General features: G+C 39.1%; 2 protein-coding genes across 6 annotated transcripts in view; one reads left to right on the forward strand and one right to left on the reverse strand.

The window, feature by feature from the left end:
• The window catches only part of LOC146648722 (uncharacterized), a 195,123-nt gene that overhangs the window by 167,591 nt on the left and 3,250 nt on the right, over window positions 1-24,282 (reverse strand). The gene's annotated exons all lie outside the window — the stretch shown is intronic.
• On the forward strand, window positions 11,906-23,577 carry LOC146648723 (LIM/homeobox protein Lhx8-like). 2 transcript variants are annotated; one of them, XM_085389393.1, is made up of 8 exons: window positions 11,906-13,739; window positions 15,075-15,233; window positions 16,204-16,325; window positions 17,581-17,801; window positions 18,461-18,561; window positions 19,027-19,122; window positions 20,593-20,773; window positions 23,098-23,577. In XM_085389393.1, the coding sequence occupies exons 1-8, from the start codon at window positions 13,707-13,709 to the stop codon at window positions 23,172-23,174; spliced, it is 990 nt and encodes a 329-aa protein (XP_085245519.1). In that variant the 5' UTR covers window positions 11,906-13,706; the 3' UTR covers window positions 23,175-23,577. The 2 variants fall into 2 exon arrangements, with proteins under 2 accessions (XP_085245519.1, XP_085245518.1); XM_085389392.1 differs by lacking the exon at window positions 11,906-13,739 and adding an exon at window positions 13,746-14,793.

A 24,282-nucleotide genomic window follows, 5' to 3' on the forward strand; every position in this document is an offset into this window, starting at 1 on the left:
GCGGAAGGAAGGGGGCCGGGGACTGGTGAGTGTCAGCACCACAGTCCAGGATGAGACAACGAACATCCAAGAATACATTGGGAAGATGGCCCCAACTGACCGAGTGCTCAGTGAATACCTCAGGCAGCAGAAACCCAAGAAAGAGGAGGGAAACGAGGAACCATCATGGAAGGACAGGCCCCTGCACGGTATGTACCACCGGCAGATAGAGGAGGTGGCTGATATCCAGAAATCCTACCAGTGGCTGGACAAAGCTGGACTGAAAGACAGCACAGAGGCACTAATCATGGCAGCACAAGAACAAGCTCTGAGTACAAGATCCATAGAGGCTGGGGTCTATCACACCAGGCAAGACCCCAGGTGCAGGCTGTGTAAAGATGCCCCAGAGACAATCCAGCACATAACAGCAGGGTGCAAGATGCTAGCAGGCAAGGCATACATGGAACGCCATAACCAAGTGGCCGGCATAGTGTACAGGAACATCTGTGCCGAGTATAACCTGGAAGTCCCAAGGTCAAAATGGGAGATGCCCCCAAGGGTGGTGGAGAATGACCGAGCTAAGATCCTGTGGGACTTCCAGATACAGACGGACAAAATGGTGGTGGCTAACCAACCGGACATAGTGGTGGTAGACAAACAGAAGAAGACGGCCGTAGTGATCGATGTAGCGGTTCCGAATGACAGCAATATCAGGAAGAAGGAACACGAGAAGCTGGAGAAATACCAGGGGCTCAGAGAAGAGCTCGAGAGGATGTGGAGGGTGAAGGTAACGGTGGTCCCCGTGGTAATCGGAGCACTAGGTGCGGTGACTCCCAAGCTAGGCAAGTGGCTCCAGCAGATCCCGGGAACAACATCGGAGATCTCTGTCCAGAAGAGCGCAGTCCTGGGAACAGCTAAGATACTGCGCAGGACCCTCAAGCTCCCAGGCCTCTGGTAGAGGACCCGAGCTTGAAGGATAAACCGCCCGCAGGGGCGTGCTGGGTGTTTTTTTTTTTTTTATATATATATGTATATACCATTTCGTTTTGCATTGGAGCCTTTGCAGATGTATTAAATAAAGTGTGAGTGATAATAAGAAGTGCCTGTTTTAGATCCTCCAACATAGCTTGATAGGAATCCAACATTCTGTCCAACATACGCACACACAGCAGGGTGTTTTACTTCACAGCAACATATCTGTGTGTGCCAGTGGAGGGATACAGAAATGGGATGAAAATGTTCTGTCAGCACCAGCAATAGGCTTTCAGTGAGTTTGGAGTTTGTTTGTTCGCTGTGTCAGCCAATCAGCTGACAGACAGAGCTTTGAAGCTGAGGTTTCAGCTCTCAGCATCAGAGTGAGGCCTCAAGACAGACTTGGAAAGAGAGCTGAGAAAACTTGTGCTGCTTTGCGTTTTACTTGAAGTAAAGACTGTTTTGTCTAATATTGGCTTGAAAAGGACACCCTGTGACCACAGGTACACTGTAAACTCAACAAATACAGCAAGATTCTGGTTTTAGTTCAAGGTAACAGCAATAACTTTTAAAGTGGGTAAACTGTGGAACAAAACGGTGACAGGAGTAGTACAGTGTTAAAATGTACTGTAATAATATTAATCATATGAATTATTATCATTAATATTATTATTATTATAGTAAGATATGCAAATGAGATTTCAATATTATTAATATGCTAACCACGCATGAAAATCTTTTTTATTCAGAGGTGTACAAGTAGAAAATAATAGTCACTGTGCAATAGCAATGTGAATAAATGTACTGTTATACTGGTCAGGACCTGTAATAAAAATCTGAAAAATAATGGATAAAGTGTGGTGTTTAAACTTTAAGGACCTATATGAACCCTTTAGCTCAATAAAATGCATCCAGATGTTTGCACTAGTTTGCCATTTAGTCCTTGAACTTATCAGTAAATGCGGTGCATATCTTGCTGTCGCCACACACCATGCATGTTCACGGTGCTGCATGCAGAAATGTTCAGCATATGCAGGTGATGATGGTAGTGCAGGCTACCATCATCAGGTAAAAAGCAGGGAACAGCAGACAGAGACACAGTGGCACAGAAATAGTAAAAGAAAGGAAGGGGGAAGACAGACCACAGGAGAAGACAAGGATACAAAACGCAGTGGAGCAGGAAGGAGAAAAAAAACTATTAACCATGAAGGACCTTTAAACACCTTAATAAATAATATAGACTGTTGGAATTACTAAACAAACAAACAAACAAACCCTTTGTCAAATATAAGAAGCAGTTTGCACCCAAAAGGCTCACAAACACAGCAAACATTTTAGTAAATCTTTTACTGGAAATCTAACATCACAGTAAGAGCCGAACACTGAAACTCCAGCTTCACAAAACAGATGGTTGATGGCCAGAGTGAGCTGTGAGGTTATTTTAGAAAAAGCACAACTGGTAGCTTATCTTGTGCAGTACAAAACTCATTGTATTACAGTCCAGTGACATGCATCTGAGGTTAACAGGTGATTCTAAATGGTTGTCTGTCTCTGCGTGTCACAGACTGACACACTGTGTACCCTGCCTCACAACTGCTGGGTGACACTCCAGTCTTCATTCCTAAAAACAACAGACAACTTTTTACAGTTGTCTGTTGTCTGAAACGTTTTACATATTTTTTATGTGTTTTTTAATACAAAACATTTATTTAATGCCTATATATAATCCATCAAAAATATGATGATGGACATGCTTCAGTTTAACCTTACACTTCATAAAGATGTAGACTGCTGTGTCTAAAGTGGCAAAAAATAAAATAAAATAAAATAAAATAAAAATAAAAATGCAGCTCTATCATATAAAAAGACTTTGGGGCAAAAATACTTTTTTTTTTTTTTTTTTACACACACAAAGCCTGGTAAAACTTTACTAATGCAGTAGTGTAGTAATGCAGAACTTCTTTCAGTTCTTAACCTTTTAACCAAATGCATAAATAAATCTGGGGGATCAGGAGGAGACAGTTCAGCTAGAAATTTTATATTTTCTTCCATTTGTTCTTTATTCTGATCTGTGCTTTTTAATTAAATATTGGATAATTTTTCTTCTTCTGACTTCAGAGAAAGGCATTGAAACGTGCTGTTTACATTGCAGACATCTGACAAATGACAGTGGAAAACCAACCACAGATGTGATGTTTGTCATTGAGCAACACCCCAAAATATTCATACCTGCTGGTTTAATCTTCAGGAATAACAAGAATTTTATAGGGTTATTTAAAATCTGACGAAGCAGGTAGTACTCATAGTGTAGTGGTTTAAACTCAACAAGCATAAAATCCCTGGTTTGCTTCCAGAAGGAGATACAAATCTCTAACCCTAACCCCATTAGGAAGTGTCAAAATCTGCCAAATAAATTTGCTGAGTTAGCCACCACAGTGATCCCAACACAGTGAATAAGGGAGCAGCCAAAAGAAACTTTAAAAAGCACAGTAACTATTTGCTGCTGCAGAAAATGCAGTGATGAGGGTAGTGCTCTAAAGTAAAGCGAATCAACGAGTATGTGAAAATTCTTCTTAAGTACATTTTGAATAACAAGCTAACGTTACTTTGTTTCTGCTATTCGTTTTTGCTTTTGGCCAGAACCATGTTTACCACTATGTAGCATCCTGTTATCTATACAGCAGTCAAAATAAGTTTAAAAAGACAGCACAGTCACAAAATTGCAAGTAAGACAACACAACTTTTGTGAATCACTCCTGTTAGCGCTATTTGGGGATTGCTCTCACTTGCCATTTTGCCCTGTTTAGGAAATCTGGCCCATTGTGCGGATGGCAGCATGTATTTACCTTTCAGCGCTGATGATAAAATATTACACATTATTTTCAGCCTATAGTACCACTTATCCTTCTGGCCTTTTGTTGTCCCTGTCCCAACTTTTGAGATATGTTGCTGCCATCAAATTCAAAATTTGTAATAACATGTTTCAGTTTAAACACTTCTATGTAGTATTGTATATAAAATATGGTTTTATGAAATTTGCAAGTCATTGCATTGTTTTTTTTTTTAACATTTTACACACTGCCCATTTTCACAGGTTGTCGGTGTGTCGTTACAGAGGGATACTATAAAAACAAAGAATTCAGGTCTTTTTAACCTCCCCAGATGCATTACAGCATTCTCCATTTCAATATGTGAGTGCCGACATCAAAGAGACTGTTGTTCGTTTCCACTGCAATACAGCCACTGAAAATCAGAGGCGACGACTGACTGCACTAATCTCAGTAGAGCACTAGCACGTTAGCTAGCCTCTGAGGAGAGCACACTGTTTCCTTTGGAGCAGAATGGGGAGCTTTGAAAACTCCACAGGCTGAAACAGAGGTTCAGTGAGCTTGATGTGAATGACGGGTAAGCAAAACATCTCAGCTAAACTGAAGCCAAGAGAACACATGCAGACTCACGCTTGTAACACAGCAGGAGACAAAGTTAACCTCTTAATTCAGTCCGTTGCATTGTTTTCATCTCCTTTTTGCCACCTGAGAACTTTAGACTGGTAATTATCAATTTTATCAACATCTCTGTACAGTGTTCAGCACAACATCACTCCCTTTCAGCTAAAGATAGTGTACTGAACTGGAATACAGCAGCATAATGAATTGTATGCATCCATCCTCTTCCACTTATCCAGTTCTCATTTGCAGAGTGTGGGGGGCTAGAGCCTATCCCAGCTGACATAGGCTGAAAGGCGGGGTACCCCCTGGACAGGTTGCCACAGAGATTTATAAAATTTTTATCTTGTTAATTTTAATAACAAACAAAACTATAGAAAGACTTGATGAGAATAAGAAATTCTTCCATTGTTACATTAGTCTTTAAAATATTTTCGGTCTCACAATTGAGAACAAGATGCAACACAAACCTTACAACCACATCAATATTCAGGCCAGTCTTCTTCCTCCCTAGCAGTTCATATCCCGCGATGCAGGGTCCGCTGTTTTGCATGCCTTCCTCCACTTCTTCCTATCCAGGGCATCTTCTGGTGTAACATTCGCAGCCTTCATATCATCTTTGATTCGGTCCATCCAGCACTTTTTTGGTCTTCCTCATGGCCTGTTGCCACCCAGATCTAATTGCTGGGCTGTCTTTGCGATGGAGTTCTTATCACTACGGGCAACATGGCCGTACCATCGGAGCCTCGCCTCCCGCATCTTGTCTGTGATCGGTGTCACTCCCCATCGTTTCCTGACATCTTCGTTCCTTGCTCAGTCTAGTCGTGTGAGACCCAGAGGCCACCTCAGCATCTTCATCTCCATGGTGTGCAGGGCTTGTTCGTGCTTGGTCGTCGCTGGCCAGCACTCTGACCCGTAGAGTGCCACTGGGCGCACAATCGACTTATAAACTTTTGCCTTAAGATAGATTGGCATTCTCTTGTCACATAAGACTCCACTGACCTGACGCCACTTCATCCACGCTGCGTTGACTCGGAGTCTGGCGTCTGGTCGAGTTTCGTAGTGATGGTACTGTTGGTCTGGGGGCCCAATTCAAGGTACTCAGTCTTCTTGATGTTCAGGCACATGCCGTTTTTGGAGAGCCGATCTTTCCACGCTTCTGTTTGGGTTTGCAGGGCTATCAACATTCAGACCAGTACTCCCTAGAATGTACTTAGAGCCCTTGCACATGCAATCTGTATACAGAAAAACACCTGCATCGTGGTTGGCTCAGTCAGATATACTCGCGATCCTTACAACATGATCACATACACTACCACCCAAATGTTTTGGGACCTTTTTTTCCTCTTATCACTAAAGTGATAAAAAATGAGTGTTAGAATTGTCAATTCAATTTTATTTATACAGCGCCAAATCACAACAGCAGTCACCTCAAGGTGCTTTATATTGTAAGGTAGACCCTACAATAATATATACAGAGAAAAAGCCAACAATCATATGACCCCCTATGAGCAGCACTTTGGCGACAGTGGGAAGGAAAAACTCCTTTTAACAGGAAGAAATCTCCGGCAGAACCAGGTTCAGGGAGGGGCGGGCCAATCCTAAATCCCCTTAATGATTAATTTGTCTGTGTACGTCCCTTTTGAGCATCGATTAATTGTGTTCTGTTACCAAATTTGTCCTGATAAAGGACTGAAGGATCATTAGAAAATATTTTTCTGCCTTAGTGTCTGCCTTAGTGTCTTGAGAATTAGTTTAAAGGCAAAAGAAAAAAGAAAAGATGAACTTGTCCTAAACTCATGTGAATATTCTTGTACATTGCAGCTCTTTCTTGTGGGAAATTGCAAAACCAAAAAATTAACAACAAACAGACCAATAAACAAACAGACACACAGGACAAGTAGCTCAGGCTTTTAGAGAAACAGATGCCTTGTAGCTCCTCCACAGGCGGCTGCGGTATCCATACCATCAGACTGTGCTAGTCTTTGAAGTGAAGTGATGCAAGAAAGCAGCTCATCATGCTTGTGTCAATGTTACTTTACTTTACCCATGTCTAAGTTCTAATGCATTTCCTACAATGTTCTCCTTACACAATTTAACTTTTTACAGATACTGTAATTTAAACCTCCAATCTCATACATTTCCATTTTTGAAAGGGAATACATGAAGGAGGAAGAAAATAGCAAAATGATGAACGAGAGGAGGGGCATTCATTCATTCACACATTTATGCACACGGGTGTATTTGATCCTCTGAAATACAAGAAATACAACAAGGACCTAGCTCAGGACCGCAGTGAGACTCTCTTTACTGTATCAGTTAATGACAATCCCAATAAAATGAAACTTAATGAAATGCCTCTAGACCAGAAATGGCTCCCCGAGGCCCAGGAATCATCATCATTTCTCTGCATGATGTCATTTCCCTCTGTCAGAATACACCTCTACCCAGCCCCAAGCTGTGTCGCCCGGCAGAATACAACTCATCTGTCACTAGATAATGAGGCCCAGATGTGGTACTCCTCTGGTTACCCCGGCTGCTACCAACTTATCCTTGTCAGAGCAATACAGTACCCAGAATCGTGCTGTTTATTGTACTTGTCCCAGTGTCCTGGAGATTTTTTGGAGCTGAAATAAAATAAGAGAAGGTAATGATGTAGAGATGGACGAACATTATTTGCTTATAGACTATACGGCTGGCTGTCACTTACATTAGCTGGCAGTAGGGCTGGGCCATATCATACCGTTCACGGTAATAATGTTGGGCAACGATAGAAAAATGAAATATTGTGATAGAATATGGGTAAAACGCACATGCGCAGTGCCTTTGTTTTCATACGCACACAGCGGAAAAAGCATGGCGGCGAAAGCAGATCGTTGAATGAAGCGGATGGACCAGAATCGTTTGTAAAAATGCTGCAACTTCAGTGGTGTGGAACTGGTGTAGCTTTCATCCGTCAGTTACACAACAAAGCACTATTTTTGGTAGCGCATGCTAGCGGGCCGTCGTTATTACCGTGTTTTTTGGAAAATACGGCACACTTAAAATCAATCCTTTGATTTTTCTGAAAATCGACAGTGCCCCTTATAATCCAATGGGCCTTATGTATGAACTCTGGTTGTGCTTACTGACCTCGAAACAATTTTATGTACACGGCGCTCAAAAATCTGTCAAATGTTTTAGTACGACTTTGCTAAGCTACGAACCCGCACCGCTTGATGGATTGTCGGAGCATTACAGCTATCGTAGGCAGCCTCGCGGAGTGATACAAACTGTGCCTCAACATAATAGTGCCGTATTTTGTGTGTATAAGCTCTTTTTAAGTTTTGTGGATATTATACATGGTTATGCTGAGGATATGTCGGCCAGTTTCCACTGGAAATGCCTTTTGGTTAAACTGTCAGCGAGGAATTTGCATTTGCACTGTTAAATTTTTATATAACTTTAATGCACATAAAAAACAGCTGCTTGTTTAAGTGAAAATACATTGATGGGGGGTTTTTTTGCACTAATAAAGTTGTGGAGTTGTAAAGTATTTTGTCTAGTGTCAATTATATCGTCACTTATATCGTTATCGCAAATTTTCAAATGTATATCGTGATAAATATTTTTGGTCATATCGCCCTGCTCTAGCTGGCAGTCTGTATTATTAAATTGCTTTATCCTATCATGTTTTTTGTTATCATTTTGCATATTATTTCCTTTATGGTCTTTTTGATTTTACACTGAACAAGTTGGGGGTTCCTCTTGCATGTTTTTAGACCTAGTACCTCACTTCTAAATGAAATCTGGGTGTTTGGCCCTCTTGTGTTCACTCAAGTCTGGTTCCAAAAGTGAACCTATCCACCAGGATGTTTGAAAGCATGTTTACATTCTAGTAGATATGGAAAAACAACTTCCTAACAACCTTAACGTGTGAGAATTGTTTTTATATCATTGATCTCAGTGCTAGAGTTAGTGGTGTGGCTGATTTAATTATCAGGTTTTCCTGAAATAATGCAACCTGCTGTCCACTAAACTTATTGACTGTGATTCTCCCGTCAGTGCCGGTTGGAGCATTTTTAGTGGAATTACCTGGAAAATAAAAAATCTGGCTTGATATGTGGAGCAGACATTTCAGACATTTGGTCCAAAAGTAAAAAAAGTGGACTTGAGACATTTGGAGAAACTTGTATAGTGATGTTCACACTAAATGACAAGCAAAGTTTCACCACCCATTACTGATTTGAATACAGTCATGTTGGAAACCCATGAATATGCAGCTCAGCAGCCAACAGAACAAGGAGGTTGTAGTAGTGTATTTGTTTTAACTTATGATGAATCCTATTATTCTGCTCACTTCTCTCTAACCCCCACCTGGAGAGCTACGCAAATTTTTCACCCAAGTTGAAAAGGTTTGACACGCACAAATTTGTGTCATACTAATAAGCCATATAATAATCACGTGTCACAAAAACTTTGCATTTGGTGAACATACCAAGAACCTTGTGCTCTGAACGTTAGGTAGCTGTTGTGTGGCTTCAAAACTATCACATCACTTGTTAATTTCATACTGTTAATGTATGTCAGCGACCTTACCCCCATGCTTACTGTTTTTCATGGAAACATGACAAAACATCGATGTTTGTGGGGAAGAGAAGCGTAGACATACGGACACATTTTGCATTTGATGTCAAGGAAAATAAGAGGCTTTGTAAACACTACATATTTAAGTAAACTGAATTAACTTTAGATTTAGTCAACAATAATCTTGTGATACTAAATCAACTAAAACTTAAAGAATTTAAAAACCAACGTCAGCCATTACCCTAAACTAAACTAAAATGTTCAAAACCTCTCAACGCATCAAAATGAGAGCATATTTCTCCCGTTCTATCGCTGCATTCTCTATAGGCTCTCTGTTAAATCCAGAATTGAATTTAAAATCCTTCTCAATGCATACTAGGTCTGGAATAATTGTGCCCCATCTTATCTTAAAGACCTAATATTATCATATTGATCAAATAAAGCACTTCACTCTCAGACTGCGGCCTTACTTGTTGTTCCTAGAATATTTAAAAGTTGAATGGGAGGCAGAGCCTTCAGCTTTCAGGCTGTCTGTGGAATCAGACAGCTTTGCCTTAGGTTTCCTTCTGTTAAAAGGGAGTCTTTCCTTTCCACCATCTCCAAGTGCTTGCTCATATGGGGTCATCTGATTGTTGGCGTTCTGGAAGCATTATTGAAGGGTCTTTATCTTAAAATATAAAGCGCCTTGAGGCAACTGTTGCCACTCTCTGTCACACACACACACACACACACACACACACACACACACACACACACACACACACACACACACACACACACACACACACACATTCTCATTTTTATATCTTAGTGAGGTTATGTAATTGACATAATGCTTATCCTAACCATCAAAAATGAAGGATTAACCCTAACCCTTAGCCTAAACCATAACCTAACTGTAACCCTGACACTAAAACCACATTTTGACTTTCAAAAATGCCTTCAAACTCATGAGGACAGGCACTTTTGTCCTCAAAGTGACCTTTGGTCCCCACAAGTATAGTAAAATTCCAGTTTTTGGTCCCCACAAAGATTTCTAAAGAGGTACACACACACACATATATATCCACGCACACACAAAGTGCTGCCCTTCCTAATTGTAACCGTTTGTAGAGTTTCCGGTGTACAGAATGAAAGGACCACCGTCTTCCAGTCATGTTCTTCCATCCATACCTGTCACAACACTTCCTGCCAGGGGTCAGATAACCTATGGAAACCTAGCAGTTGGCGAGGAAGGTGGTCTCCTCTCTCAACCACACGTTCAGTGAGCAGCCATGATGCACGCAGTCCCAACCGATCTTTCAGCAGCAACTCTCTGACATTCAGCTAAATCATCTCAGATAAACTTGCACACAAACACACAAAGATGTACAGAGACACACCCGTACTGAGAAAACTTCCAAGCAGCGAGATAAGCCATAGCATGTCACGTGCAAATTAAAAGCAAAAGCTGCCTTAAACCAAAAATAACTGTGTGTTTTTATGATGCTGGGATGTTTATGACCAAAGAGGGAAACCAAGCCCATTGACAAACACTGCCACTGCTCACGAACTCTGACTTAATGACAGTAAACTTGCCACTGTGTAGGGGAGGGGGACAGGGCACTGGGCTTCTGTTCCTGCACAGAGGCCAGTAGTTATTAGAATATTTTACAGTGACATTAAGACAAATAAAACATTTGCTTGCATAGTGTTGATGCAGTTTTGCAGTAAATCATAGTATGTATGAGTATAAATGTTTGAGAACATCTCACATGTCCTCAACTGGAAGAATCAGAATAAGAATCAGAAAGGGTTTTATTGCCAAATGTTGAGCAGGTTTACAACATTAGGAAATTGCTGCAGTGCTTCAGTGCAAACATACTGTCATAAATTACGCTTAACTAGACATGAAAAAATAAAAATAAGAATAAGAATTAAAGTGCTACGTAGAAAGATATATACATGAGTGCAGGTGGTGATCAGTGCCAGACATGGAATGATGCAGTGAACACAGCGTAGGGTCATGTGTTAGTGGTGGGAACAGTCATACGGAAGCTTCATTGACATGAGATTAATGCATATTGCTGCAAATAAAATAAATAAAGCCTGAAGAAAGCTGTAGTAGGTGCAGGGGGTAACTCTTTTGCAAAAACAGTGTTTTCTGTTTAAGAATGATAGCCATTCATGGCTTTGACTTAGCATGGAACACACTGTAGTTTTACTAAATGTTCATTAGCCTGAGCTAATTTTGGCAGAACATTTAAAGTGGATATTTAAAGTGAAAGGAAAGAAAAGCAAGATCAAACTAATTGTGCTACAAAGATTTTATTAGAGTTACCACACGCTGACTGTCCGACTATAAATTTTCAAATTTAATGTCAGATGTCATGCAAATGCAAACAGGGCAGTTTTGGTTTGTTTTTTGGAGGAGCTGAACCATTCAGTTCCATTCAGATTTGTAGAGAAGAAGTAAGTAAGGGTTTGCATGTCTGTAATCAGCATCACTGGGAGATAAACATCCTCTTACATCAGCTTCAGTGTGTGTGTTTAAGAGAGAGAGATGAGTTACAGTAGAGTTATGTTTTGGGTCTCTACATTGGGTGCTGACAGGGAGGTTAGGCCATTTTTCAAGAGTTTGTCCAATTACAATTACTCCTAGACACAAAAAGACAGGAACTTTATTAGATTTAACCTTTTACAACATTATCTGTCATTTTGGTGTACTCTGAAGTTATAATGATATGATGATAAGTTCCATCCATCCATCCAGCAAGAGGCAGGGTACAGCCTGGAGAGGTCAGTCTGTCAAAGGGCTAACACAGTCACACTCACATTCACACCTATGGGCAATTTAGAATCACCAATTAGCTCTGCCTCCCAGTCAACTTTTTGGTTGTTTTTGGAATGTGTGAGGAAGCCAGACCACCTGGATGGAACCCACTCAGACACGGGGAGAGCATGCAAAGTCCACACAGAAAGGGCCCAGTCACATGGTGGATTTGAACCTTCTTGCCGAGAGACAAGAGTGCTAACCACTGCACAAATGTTACTCGCCATTCCTCCAGTAGGGCAAGAAAATATCAGAAATGCCTGTTTCACTGAAAAAGTTATTATGTTCATTTTAATGATAGTATCATCTTATGACAAAGATACAATACTCCGTCTGTTAGACAGTTTAACAAGTTTATGTTCCTAGAAAGTGCTGACAAAGACCGTTCCATTTAATATGTTCGTACATTCTTATAGCTATTTCAGAAAAGGTCCAGATGACATCCATTAATAACTGAATGTTTTGTGGTGCTGCTACTTTCATATTTCACATTACAGTTTTTAAAAGCAGACTTTTCTGTTCAGGGTTAAGCACACATCAAGCCATTAAATTCCACGTCAAAGATACAGTTTTAGAAGTCTGAGTGGGCTGCGGTATTGGGTTGCATATGCAGATAAGACCCGAAGGAATTCTTGACCTGCCTCTTGATTCTCCATTCAGAAAGTGCCCTCTGAGAATGTTTTCATTCATGCTTTTTCGATCCCAATTTCTGGTCAGCCTTCATCTTTACTTAATGTCTCATAAGGTAATCGTCAAAGAATGGATGTGTGTATGTGGGGGGCACATCTCTTTTTTAAAGGGGACAATAAAAGGTACATGAAAAGTCATGAAAGTGTTGTGATAGTATTGCAATAAATAGCTTAACTTTCAATATTTATTTGTAGTTATAAATATAGACACACTGTATTTCAATGCTGCACAGCAAAAGAACAGCAGGGTCACTTAATTGAATTGATTAAAACTGTTGTTCTAATGTACTGTGAGCAGTTTCGAAGGATTAAATCAACAACTTTAGCAGCTGCTCAGATGGTGTGGATGTCTAAATAAATATAATTCAGCGCCCAAACACAACCTGTGATGTTTTCTTTAGGTCCCTAATGACAAGGAAGGAAAAGATGAAGAGTGGTGATAAAGTCCGGCTGGGCTTAACTGAACCTATAAGTGTCTCTCACAAGAAAAGATTTATGAAGGTTCATTTTTTAAGAAGATTTTCTCAAAGTGTTGCAGTATGTTTTTTTCCAGGTTATGAGAAATAAACTAAATGATATAAACCGAAATCTTGTGATTCCATATAAAATCCTGGGTTAGATGTTTTCGACTGAAAAGCTGTCTGCTGTAAATTCCCTTTCTACACTGTCAGCATGCAAATATTAACATTTTTCCCAAGTACAATATTGTAAAGTCGTTTTCGAGTAAATAACTGTATATTACATTGCGTCATGGGAATTTTCCAAATCAAATTCGTTTTACTGGACCTATATTTTAAGCAAAAATGGGGGGGAATGTCTTTTTGGCTCATTTCTTTGTAATTTCTTTGTAATTTCAGTCAACAATTTGTCATTTTTCACTGACTGATATTGATATCTAAAGTTTTGAGGCCTTAAAGCTCACGATTCATCAATATCAATATAAGTATTTTTGTTCTTAATTTAACACTAACGATTTAAACCAATCTACCCGAAATGGAGTTCTTGCTACAGCGGGCGGTCTCAGACTAACGCAGTGGGAGGTGCGCCGGTCTTTCTCTGTCGGGTTTTTTCTTTTTTTTTTTCTTTTTTTTTTTTTTGCAACAAGTGGTAAGAAGAGAAACAAACCTCTGACCGTCACAATAAAGCAGGCGAGTCGGCAGAAGCGCGGTGGACTAATAAAACAAGGAGGGTAAAACAGCGAACCGCTGCTGCTGTGAACATCTGGCTGAACGGGGATGCTTCATGAAAATGTTTAACTGTGTGTCCAACAGCGTGGTGAGTACAAATCTATCATTAAGTCACATTCTGTAAGTTAATCACAGGTTAAACAAACTTCGTACGAGCTTATAGTTATTTATTATTTTCATCATCATCATTATTATTATTATTATTATTATTATTATTATTATTATGTTTATTTCGGAAAATTAGTTACATAATATTTTCAAACAGACTCGTTACATTTCAGCTGCCCTGTATCCCAGTGCTCATTTACAACGAACAATTGACGAATGTGGGCCAGCGACCTAAATTAGCTTAGTGAACTTTTAAGATACCCCAAATATAATGCAATATTTGAAGTTAGAGGGCTCAGCGAACTTTTTGTTTTCGATAAAGTCAGGTACAGGCTTCTAAAAAAGTGACACATTTTCTTCAATTTGCATAAGTTCCGCATCACAGTACATAAATAAAATAAAATAAAATAAAATATAAATATTTATTCATGCAGACGTTAGCAATATAAATACAAAATAAAGACGGGCACCTCCACGTTTCATATTTTCGTAGCCTACGCCATGTAGCTACACTTTCAAAAATGTAATAGAAAGGGGGGGAAGCCTGATTTGTGACCTGACTCTGGAAGACTGTAGCCAAGTGCAGACTGTAGCGTGACAAGCATACAGTGGTCTTTAGCCTGTGCACGTGCGTTACTAAACACACAATTAGTCAGAATTAAATTCAGCTGTGCGCGAGGCCGCTCTACATGCGGTCCCACGAGCTGCTAATTGAACATATACGTCCTCTTTTCCCCACAATGCTAATAGAATATTTTAAGTCATGTGTGGGCTTCCGTAATAAAAATAATATTTAGCTCGACACCATGACTGGACCCATGTCTACTTAAATAAAATAAATGCACACTCATACCTATAGAAAGCGAAGGCTAATCTCGATGGTTGTCATATGAGGACGACATAACTTTTACTAGGTGCCAGTCAGGCTAGTGCGTCACTCCAGACTTATGGCTGACACCATGTCAGAAGAAGAAACGCCATCGACGGAGGTTGTTTTCACTCAGCTACAACAAGGACATATTTATAGCGACACAGTAGGTGTTTCACTTCCAAATTAACTGCGTTTTCTTTTTCCCGTGGGGATAACAGCTTGAGACAGACACAGAAATTGCAAGGAGCACGCGTGAGTGTACGCATTTGAGTAGCAAATGTACATAAAACAAACGCAATTAATTTTTAAATTGACTTATGCTCCTAAATTTCGTGACACATTTGAGGACATTTTTAAAAGTGTAAAGTTATTTTTTTGCTGTCCCTTTTTAATCATTTTGATTTGTATTTATTTTTTTACTCTGGGGACTGTTATTTCTAATAGGGCTCCTCTGGTCCCGATGATATTTTTGATGAGGACTCTTACTCTCCGTCCTCCCTCTCCTCGTCCTCTTCGTCTGCGGTCCCCACCGAGGTCTGTGTGCAGGGGAAACCGGTGTGCACCTCCTGCGGTCTGGAGATAGTGGACAGATACCTCCTGAAGGTCAAACTAACATACTGTGTCTGGCCAAAATGTCACTGACAACACTTCCAAACTAGGCCAGTTTTAATACAAAGCAGTCCAGTTATCATTCTAAGAAAAGGGGGAAAAGTAGTTCAGATATTTTCAGCACTTGTCAGCTTTCTTTTAATAGAGTTGTACAGCAAAGTTGCCTCTCTTTATAGCTAAATGTGGATTTGATTGTCCTACAAGAGGAATTAAATCATTTTGAGGGTTTATTAATTTTGAAAACTGATATAAATATATGAGCTAGCCTAAGCAGAACAAGTATTTCTGCAATTTTACACAGCACATTAATGCTTCGTACTAATCTTCACCCTCAGAAAATAAAGTATTTCATTTTGCCCGTAGGTTTATGATCGCCTTGTCATTGGGGTCACAGTTCTTAAGGTACAGCTGTTGAACCCTTGGCATGGGGTCCTCTTTGTGCTTTAGAGGGCAGTGCTGATACATTGACTTTTTTTTTATTTTATTTTTATATTTGTGTTTGTAAAATTAAGATGCATAAATCTCATTGTATCTGTACTGTCCTTTAAAGTACTCCAAGGAATTCTATTAACACTAACTTCTAACACTAGGAACATAATTATTCTGCTTTAAAAAAAAAAAAAAACTTTGTAGAAAATTAATTAAATAAAAATAAATAAATAAAATGTTTTAAACACTTCTGTGTCTATAAGGACAGAATGGATGAGTGTGCAGTCAAAATTCATTTGGCTCATTAAAGCTTTTCTGTCTCTGGATGTACATTTGGTATTATTTTGGAATTGGAATCACACCACAAAAGGCTTATTAATTATCAAATGAGAACAATAATATCTCATTGCATTCAGAAAAATAAAAGCATTACCAATAATTCCAGGAGCCTCTATGGTCTTTAGTAATGATGATAGAATATACTTTGGAAGGGTATTTAAATAATTCTAAACTCTGTCAAAATTTGAAATCCTAGGTCAATAATCTGTGCTGGCACGTGCGCTGCCTCTCATGCAGTGTGTGTAAGACTTCACTGGGCCGACACGTGAGCTGTTACATCAGAGACAAAGAGGTTTTCTGCAAACTCGACTACTTCAGGTACATCACACACGCACACCACCTGTGTCCTATATGCAGTTAGTTCTATTCTAAATGTGAATTTTATAAAATGTCAGACTGTGGGAATCTGGGACTCAAGAATAGTTTAACATTATCGGTATATGATTTTTTTTTTTCCTGTCAAGCAGTGAAAGGACACACAGGTTTGCTATTCAAAATGTAGTAATAATAATAATAATGGATTGCATTTATATAGCGCTTTTTGGGGCCCTCAAAGCGCTTTACAATTACAAAAATGTAGCTTTCACTTCACCCCAAAAGATCATAAAGATTTTATCCAAAACATGAAGGAATGGAAAATGAGCTTAAACAAAACAATTTGGCTAGAAGAACAAGAACACTATAACAAACTGACCTAACCAGATGCTTATCCTAACAGAGGAAACCATTCCAAATGCAAAGAGGTGGGGACTATGCCCCCAGGTAATTTTTTAATATAATTTAATGTAAGATTTTGTTGCATATATGATATTCATATTTTTATAGTACACATCTAGTCTTTAAGTAATGATATCAAAGAGCAGAAAACTATCTGATCTGTGTGTTACGTGCATGAATTAATTTTAGTCAGAATCGACTGACTGGTGAAAATATTTAACACCTTGCAATTGGGCTGCCTTTTGCTTTCAGTTGTTTAGAAACTTCCTGTCATTTCCATCCTGTTTAAATTTTGACTAATAGTTAATATTTGGCAGAGGGAGACTATTCCAACTGACTAAAACATGACTCTTAAGGAAGTCCGAATAACGTATGACACATCAACTTCTCTTGTTAGGGGATAAGAAGGGCAAGCTGCTGCAGCTTATCCCCAAATGCATCACTGGAGAAGAATATGTTTGTTTCAAATGGATTGTCTGGTTATATTCATCACACCTGCGATCAGGTACACATGCACTTTGATCTCAGATGATGATTGATATCAGCCCTCATGCAGGGTCAGGGCCGGGCTGGTACACATACTGGGGCGTGTAGGCAATGTAGGTACAGTGAACTGACAGGAAAGGCTAAAAATGTCAATGGATTATGCCTTAGACATTATAATCGCTAACAAAATCTTGTTTGGGTGAGGGTTTTCGTTTTCTTTTTTGTTTTTATTTTAAGTACAGGAAAAAATGTAAATGACTTTTTTTTTTTTTTTTTTTTAAATGGGGTATCAAGGATGGACTGAAAACCTGAAGAAAGTCTTTCATAGATAAATACAGATTTTTTTTTTCTTTTTTTCCCTCTGTTCCAGGCGATATGGGACTCGCTGTGCCCGTTGTGGGCGTAACATCCATTCTAGTGACTGGGTGCGTCGGGCGAGAGGTAGCACCTTCCACCTGGCTTGTTTCTCCTGCACCTCGTGTAAACGCCAGCTTTCTACAGGGGAAGAATGCGGACTTCTGGAGAATCGAATCTTCTGCCGGCCACACTATGATATTATGATGGAGAATCTCAAACGAGCCAAGGAAAACAGTGAGTGTATGGATGGACAAGGGTCCGATCTGAATTACAGCAAACAGTAAAATGATTGTGAAATGAATATTACACCCCCCCCCCCCCCCCCCCCCCAAAAAAAAAAAAAAATTAAAAAATTCAACTTTGAATTTTAAAGTTAAGTAAAAGACAAGCAAATGTCATGTACAGACCACATGCTCATCTTACTGAGGTATGTCATTTCTGCTGCCATGTAAACTATATTTTGGAAGTCTTTCCAAAAAAACCTATGGTTAGAATACTCCAGACATTACAGTTCAATGCCATACTTGCTTGCATTGGCATTTTAGTTTCACTCAAACATCAAATACTTGAATAAATGTCTCAAGGATAGAAATGAAAATATTAGAAGTTCTTAGTAACACCCACTTTGAAAATATATCTGTACTGCTAACACGAATGCTTCTGCCTGTCACAATATCACACCGAACCTTAAACTCTGCAGAGAGACAGCTGAATCCTCCTGTTACCACTCTGTCACACATACTGAAGAATATAGCCTGACCCTGTACAAAAAGACACCTTTCTAACACATGGGTCTTCTAGATGGAACTCGTGTTCCGGTGATGTCCGCAGGGCATCTGACCTGAAATGGGACCAGTCATTTAAAATGTCCTTTAATCCTGTTTTTCTTAAAGAACAACCAAAAAATGAAGAGATGGCAGACAAAGATGACCTTAGCATTTTGCCCAAGCCAGCTAAGAGGGCCAGGACCAGCTTCACTGTGGACCAGTTACAGGTGTTGTCCACTTTTTTTTTCTTCTTTTTTTCCTGCGTGCTAACTCCTGCATTGCCATTAGACCATTTACACTTAAAAGTGTCACAACAAGTACAACCACTAGCATGGATGACTAAAATAATAGCACTTTGTCTTTTTTCATGTCTACATTTTTAATATCCAGTGAATACTTTGTTCTTCTGTGAGAGAACCCTGTTAAGTTACTGTTTTAATATTAAAGTGATGGCTGTGTATGATTGTATGGTGACTAGTGAATGTTACTGGGGCTCTGTTTGCTGAGTGTGTTCAGAGGAAAGAACAATATAAGCCAGATATTTGTTCAGCTTATTTTGACGTTTTTCTGCCCTCTAGTGGCATTTGAACACCATAGCACTCTGCTACCATGGTCTGTTAAAATAACAGTGAAACCCATCTTAGATTTCAGTGATGTAAACATTTACTCATCTGTCATCTCCACTTGTTTAGGTGATGCAGACCCAGTTTGCTAAAGATAACAACCCAGATGCACAGACGCTGCAGAAGCTGGCAGAGAGAACTGGACTCAGCCGCAGGGTTATTCAGGTAAAACAGACCTGAATGACAATACTAAACGACTGCAGGGAGGTCCTGCAATAACGTGTCACAGGATTAAGTGAGCAAATTTAGCAGTCCCTTTGAAATAATGCATGCTTAGTTGGTTGGAGTGAACAAATTTTGGGTCATAATTAAACTCTGTGGGTGGCAATTTTTGTAAGAATTTTAAAGTTCGCAGTAACTGTCAGATTTCTTCATAACTGGTCATAACATAGGTAGGGCTGCCACAAACGATTATTTTGATAGTCGACTAGTCACCGATTATTTTTGCGATTAGTCGACTAATCAGATCATCATCCATTGGATGTAAAACGTACAGTTTATTGCACCAGCAGCATCTGCTCTTATATAACTATCATTAGCTTACAGCTTTAGGTGTTTAAGGTCTGTGCTAACTAAAAATAAAGACAAGATGATAGTTTATTAAATTTTAATGACATTTGCAGATTGTTTCGGTGAAGTTTAATAAACTCCTTGCTATCTAAAATATAACAGGACACCGGAGTAAATTCTCGAGCATCTCACACTTCTGATAATCAGCTGTCTGCTTGATGTTTATTCAGCTGTGTAAAAACTATAACTTTGATCTCAGCCAAACCGATTTACTCAGGAACAAATAAAATACTGAAAAAAGCCAAACAATAAAATTTTTAAGTTATCTAAGTGACAGCCGGGAGTCCGGTGTTCTCACGGCTCTAGTTAGCCTTGCCCCCGGTTAGCTATCGAGCTAGCGGGTAACAGACGTCTCCGAAAACGTCGGAGCGCTTTTGAAAATATGTGGTGTCTTGATAAACTGAGCAGATATTTGAGGTTTACACAGCAACATTCTCGCCTGAAAATATGTTAAACGTTTATTTTGTGACCCAGAAAGAATAATAAGAGTAATTTTAAAACTAACTAGCTGCCGCCATTGTTGGAAACTGAGCTGGGCTGCGCTATGAATTCTGGGACACAGCTTCTTCTTCTTCTTCTTCGGGGTTTAACGGCAGCTGACATCCTTGTAGATGCAGTGCTGCCATCTTCTGTTTCAGTCCGTTATTACACTCTTAAATCCTACTACTTATTCCTGCGTCTTTTGGGATCTTACAAAGCTTTAAACGACGCGTCGACTATTAAATCAGTCGTCGACGATTTTGATAGTCGACGTAATCGTGACTAGTCGACTAATCGTAGCAGCCCTAAACATAGGTGTAACTTTTGGTGTATTGCTTTGCGCTAATTGTTGGATTAATGTAAACAGTTAGAATCTGGAGCTAAATCCAGAATTTAAAATGCCAGCAAGCAACATAATGAACTTGCAAAGTTCGTTTTCCCTCAAGTTGAGAATAGTGAGAAATCCAGGGTATTTGCACAGTTGATGTCTAGACATTTTTCTGTGTGAAGAAAAACAATCCCCTGCGCTTTCAAGGGAAACCATCACTCCAAGACCAGCGATTAATCCAGGCTTCTTTCATACAGGTTTGGTTTCAGAACTGCCGAGCTCGTCAAAAGAAGCACATTAACCCAAATCCTGCCCAGTCAACAATGATGACATCACTTGCTCCTGGTCAGCTGTCTCCACCGTTGATGGATGATCTCCAGTATACCACCTATATTTCTCCAGATGCACCTCTCCTCACCACACTGACCTATATGGATGGTAAGCAGTGTTGTGAGGGTTACCTTTAAAATGTATTCCACTACAGATGACAGAATAAATGCCCCAAAATGTATTTTGTAATGTATTCCGTTACGTTACTCAATGAGAGTAACATATTCTCAATACTTTGGATTACTTAATATATTCTCATGCTTTTTACAACTACATGAATGTACTATTGCTGTGTGATTTATTACTTTTACTGCCATACCAATACCAACTAGATTTTAAATCTTAATATAAAATGAGTAACAGTAGGTTGACATTAGGTAAGGCTGCACTTTTTGCAGCGATCTCGTATAGAAAACTATTCCACACTTGTAAAACAGGTTCGCGGCTCTGAGCTGTAAAGGCGTAAAACCGTAAAGGGAACTCTGGCTAATATGTCGGGTTCGTGTCGGGCTCGTAGCTGAAAACTAGCTTTACTTTGGTTGAAAGGCTGCTCCAACGGAACTTATTGTTTCGGAGGAAAACACGAACACAGTGTACAGTTGAGTCTTAATAGCTTACTTACAACTGGGCTCGTCAGGCACTCTTCTTGGCTGCAGTGGTTATTATTATATTTACATGCTTCCAGCTCCGCTTTCTGCTCCGTGACAGCTCGTACTTTTTTCTTTTTCTCCCTCCCTCGCTCACAGACACATAACGGGTATGGCAGTCCATTCTCCCTGCAGCACGGACTACACTGCCCATGAGGCTACATTCTTTAAGGCGATGCCTGTAACACGCTGCCTAATGCTTTCATATTAAATCATTTTTGTGAATAATTTCTTAAAAAAACATTTCTTCTCGTCATTATGCGGTCCGCAAGTAGAGGTGACATGAGCCGCGAGATTGAGACACGGACATTAGAGCTTCTTAATCCGCGTTTTGTTTGGGTGTCCACCGGCATGGAAAACTAAAAATAGAGAGGGCATAGCCTAACATATGAAACAGGAAAGTATCGCCGTGTAATCCATTCATTTGAACAAAGTAACTGTATTCTGAACAGAGATGGGCAGTACTGTAATCCGATCACTTTTTTCAAGTAACGAGTAAAGTAACAGGTTTGCTATTGCAAAAACGGTAATTAGATTACCGTTACTTTCCCGTAGGAACGCTGCGTTACTAAAACCGTGAAATTTTTTTATTTTTATTTTTTTTGCGAGAATGTCTCATGACAGTGACATAAGCAAGTGCTACGTTTGTGACAACAGCTGTCTGCAGATCAACAATGGATAATATATCGAGTGCGGGAGAGCGTATGAGCGTGCAGCGTTTAAAGCGTGGAAGTACTGACCTTTAAGTTTGATTCCATAAAAAGTGACAAAAACATTAGCGTCCGCTGTGCGTGGGAAGAAAACTTCTTTTTACAGCGAAAAAAAACCCCTAAACTTCCAAGCAAGCACCGAGTGCGCTACGACGTAATGGGAAACACAGAGAAACTCGCGGATTCTTCCACTGACCGCTGCGGCACACCTGCACCAGGGTAACCCTCCGCCTGCTCCACTCCTGCTTTACAGGTGAAAATAGAGCAAAAGGACCACGAGTCTTTGATTTTATTTACTTTCTGCTGTGTTTTACTTGCATCTATTTGAAAGAGTGAGTGTAAACACAAAAATATATATATTTTATGTGCTGGAATGTGCAGAAAATAGGTTTATATATTAAACAAATTTCTTCCAGTCAGAGAATGTTGCATATAATTACATTTTTGCTTGATGCATAAAGTTAAAAGATTAAAACTAATAAAACAAGTTAAAAAAAAAAGAGACTTTTCCATTTGATTACATTTTGTATGATGGATTATGCAGAAAAAGTAGAATTGGGCTGAAAGATCTATCACTTTATCACCTATTCAGGTTGTAAATCGTTTTTAAAAAGTAACTAAGTAATTAATTACTTTTGAAAATAAGTAATCAGTAAAGTAACTGGATTACTTTTTTGGGGAAGTAATCAGTAATTAGTTACTGATTACTTTTTCAAGTAACTTGACCAACACTGATTCTGAATACCACCTTCTTAAACAGCAACTGTAACAGAATACAGTTACGTATTTAAAATACAAAATATGAGTAATGGCGGTACATGTATTGCGTTACTCCCCAACACTGATGGTAATACGGTCATTGCTATGCTGATCAGTCTTTGAATCTACCAATACGCAGGAAACTCAGAGCTAAGGTAATCTCTGCATCACTTGCTGATAGTGTGGAGGAATCCCATTTTCAGTACTGGGAATCAGTTATTGTTGTTAAAATCAAAGTCTGAGATCTTGTCAGAAACCATGCTTATTTACCGACATCTATGATCATTGAATAACTTTGAGTTTGTTACTTCCACAGTCCAAACTCCAGACCCACTTCTGCTGCAGCCACACATGTCCCATTCACTGACACAACTGCCAGTCAGCCATGCCTAAGCTTCAACCTGCTGCCTGAAAAATAAAGCCACTGGTTCCTTCATGGTTGGATGATGAGCAAATAATAGAGAGTGAGAGGAGTTGGTTTAAAATGAATTCGTAAGGACTGGATGGGTTAAATTCATTGTCCAGCATATGAAGAGTACTGAATTTACACTGCTGCCTAATGTAAGCAGACACTTCATCAGCTCAAGTTACTGCATTAATTTCATGAAATGAAATGGATGAGAATTAATGTGAAAACTGATGTCTGTAAGATGAGACTTTTGTTAATGTGTTAAATTTAATTTATTTGAAGGATTTGATGAGATAAGGCACTTTGTTTGAAAATGATGTAAAATTGCTTGTTTGCTTTTTTTTTTTTTTTTTTTTTTTTGAGTGATGTTTTTGTTAAGGTTAAAGAACTGGGGATGGGATTTAAAATGCTTTTTGCCCTGTCTTATGACTACTAGAAAAGTCAGGATTGAGTTACACTACTAACAGTCTTTTTTTTGTTGTTGTTGCAAAGATAAACATGTAGAATACATGTTTTGTATATTAAAAAGCAAATGTAAACAAAATGTCAGTATTCTCCAGCTGACACTGAAAGTATTATTGACTACAATTAAATGAACACTTGTTGCTCAGTAGTGATATTCTTAAAAAAAGTAATACAGTAAATGTGTTTAATAAATGAATGCTAGATTCTAATAGAATTCGTATGAACTACACACTGAGTGAGTGTATACATATCCAATACCACAAATATACAAAAAGCCAATCAAAAGTCTACACTGCACTCTTGTAGGATATAGAAACTATGATTTGATAATTTGAGTGATGGGTGTTGGAACAAAGTTGTTTTTATACCGTGGTATTCTTTGGGAGTATGCGCTTTTACAAAGAAGAACGAATACGAAACTATATAAAGGGTGTGTGTTGTAAAGCAGCTAACTGCTGTAACTGATATACCAGGGATATTCAAAAACCCCTTAATGGACTACACACACACGTATATATTAGGAATGCAACGATACTCGTATCGATATTGAACCGTTCGATACAGTGCTTTCGGTTCGGTACGCATATGTATCGAACAATACAAAATGTTTAATTTATTTGATCAACT

The sequence above is a fragment of the Rhamphochromis longiceps genome, linkage group LG18, assembly GCF_057381845.1.
Source record: "Rhamphochromis longiceps isolate RC_006_pf linkage group LG18, R_longiceps_female_GT1.1, whole genome shotgun sequence".
Taxonomy (NCBI): Eukaryota; Metazoa; Chordata; class Actinopteri; order Cichliformes; family Cichlidae; genus Rhamphochromis; species Rhamphochromis longiceps.

What these genes read in the sequence shown, in the direction of transcription:
- LOC146648723 (XM_085389392.1), top strand. Translation starts at nt 14,707, where the DNA reads ATGGCTGACACCATGTCAGAAGAAGAAACGCCATCGACGGAGGTTGTT. An exon ending in TGCAAACTCGACTACTTCAG is followed by an intron (nt 16,326 to 17,580) that starts GTACATCACACA and finishes CCTCTGTTCCAG; the next exon opens with GCGATATGGGACTCGCTGTG. An exon ending in CACACTGACCTATATGGATG is followed by an intron (nt 20,774 to 23,097) that starts GTAAGCAGTGTT and finishes TTACTTCCACAG; the next exon opens with TCCAAACTCCAGACCCACTT.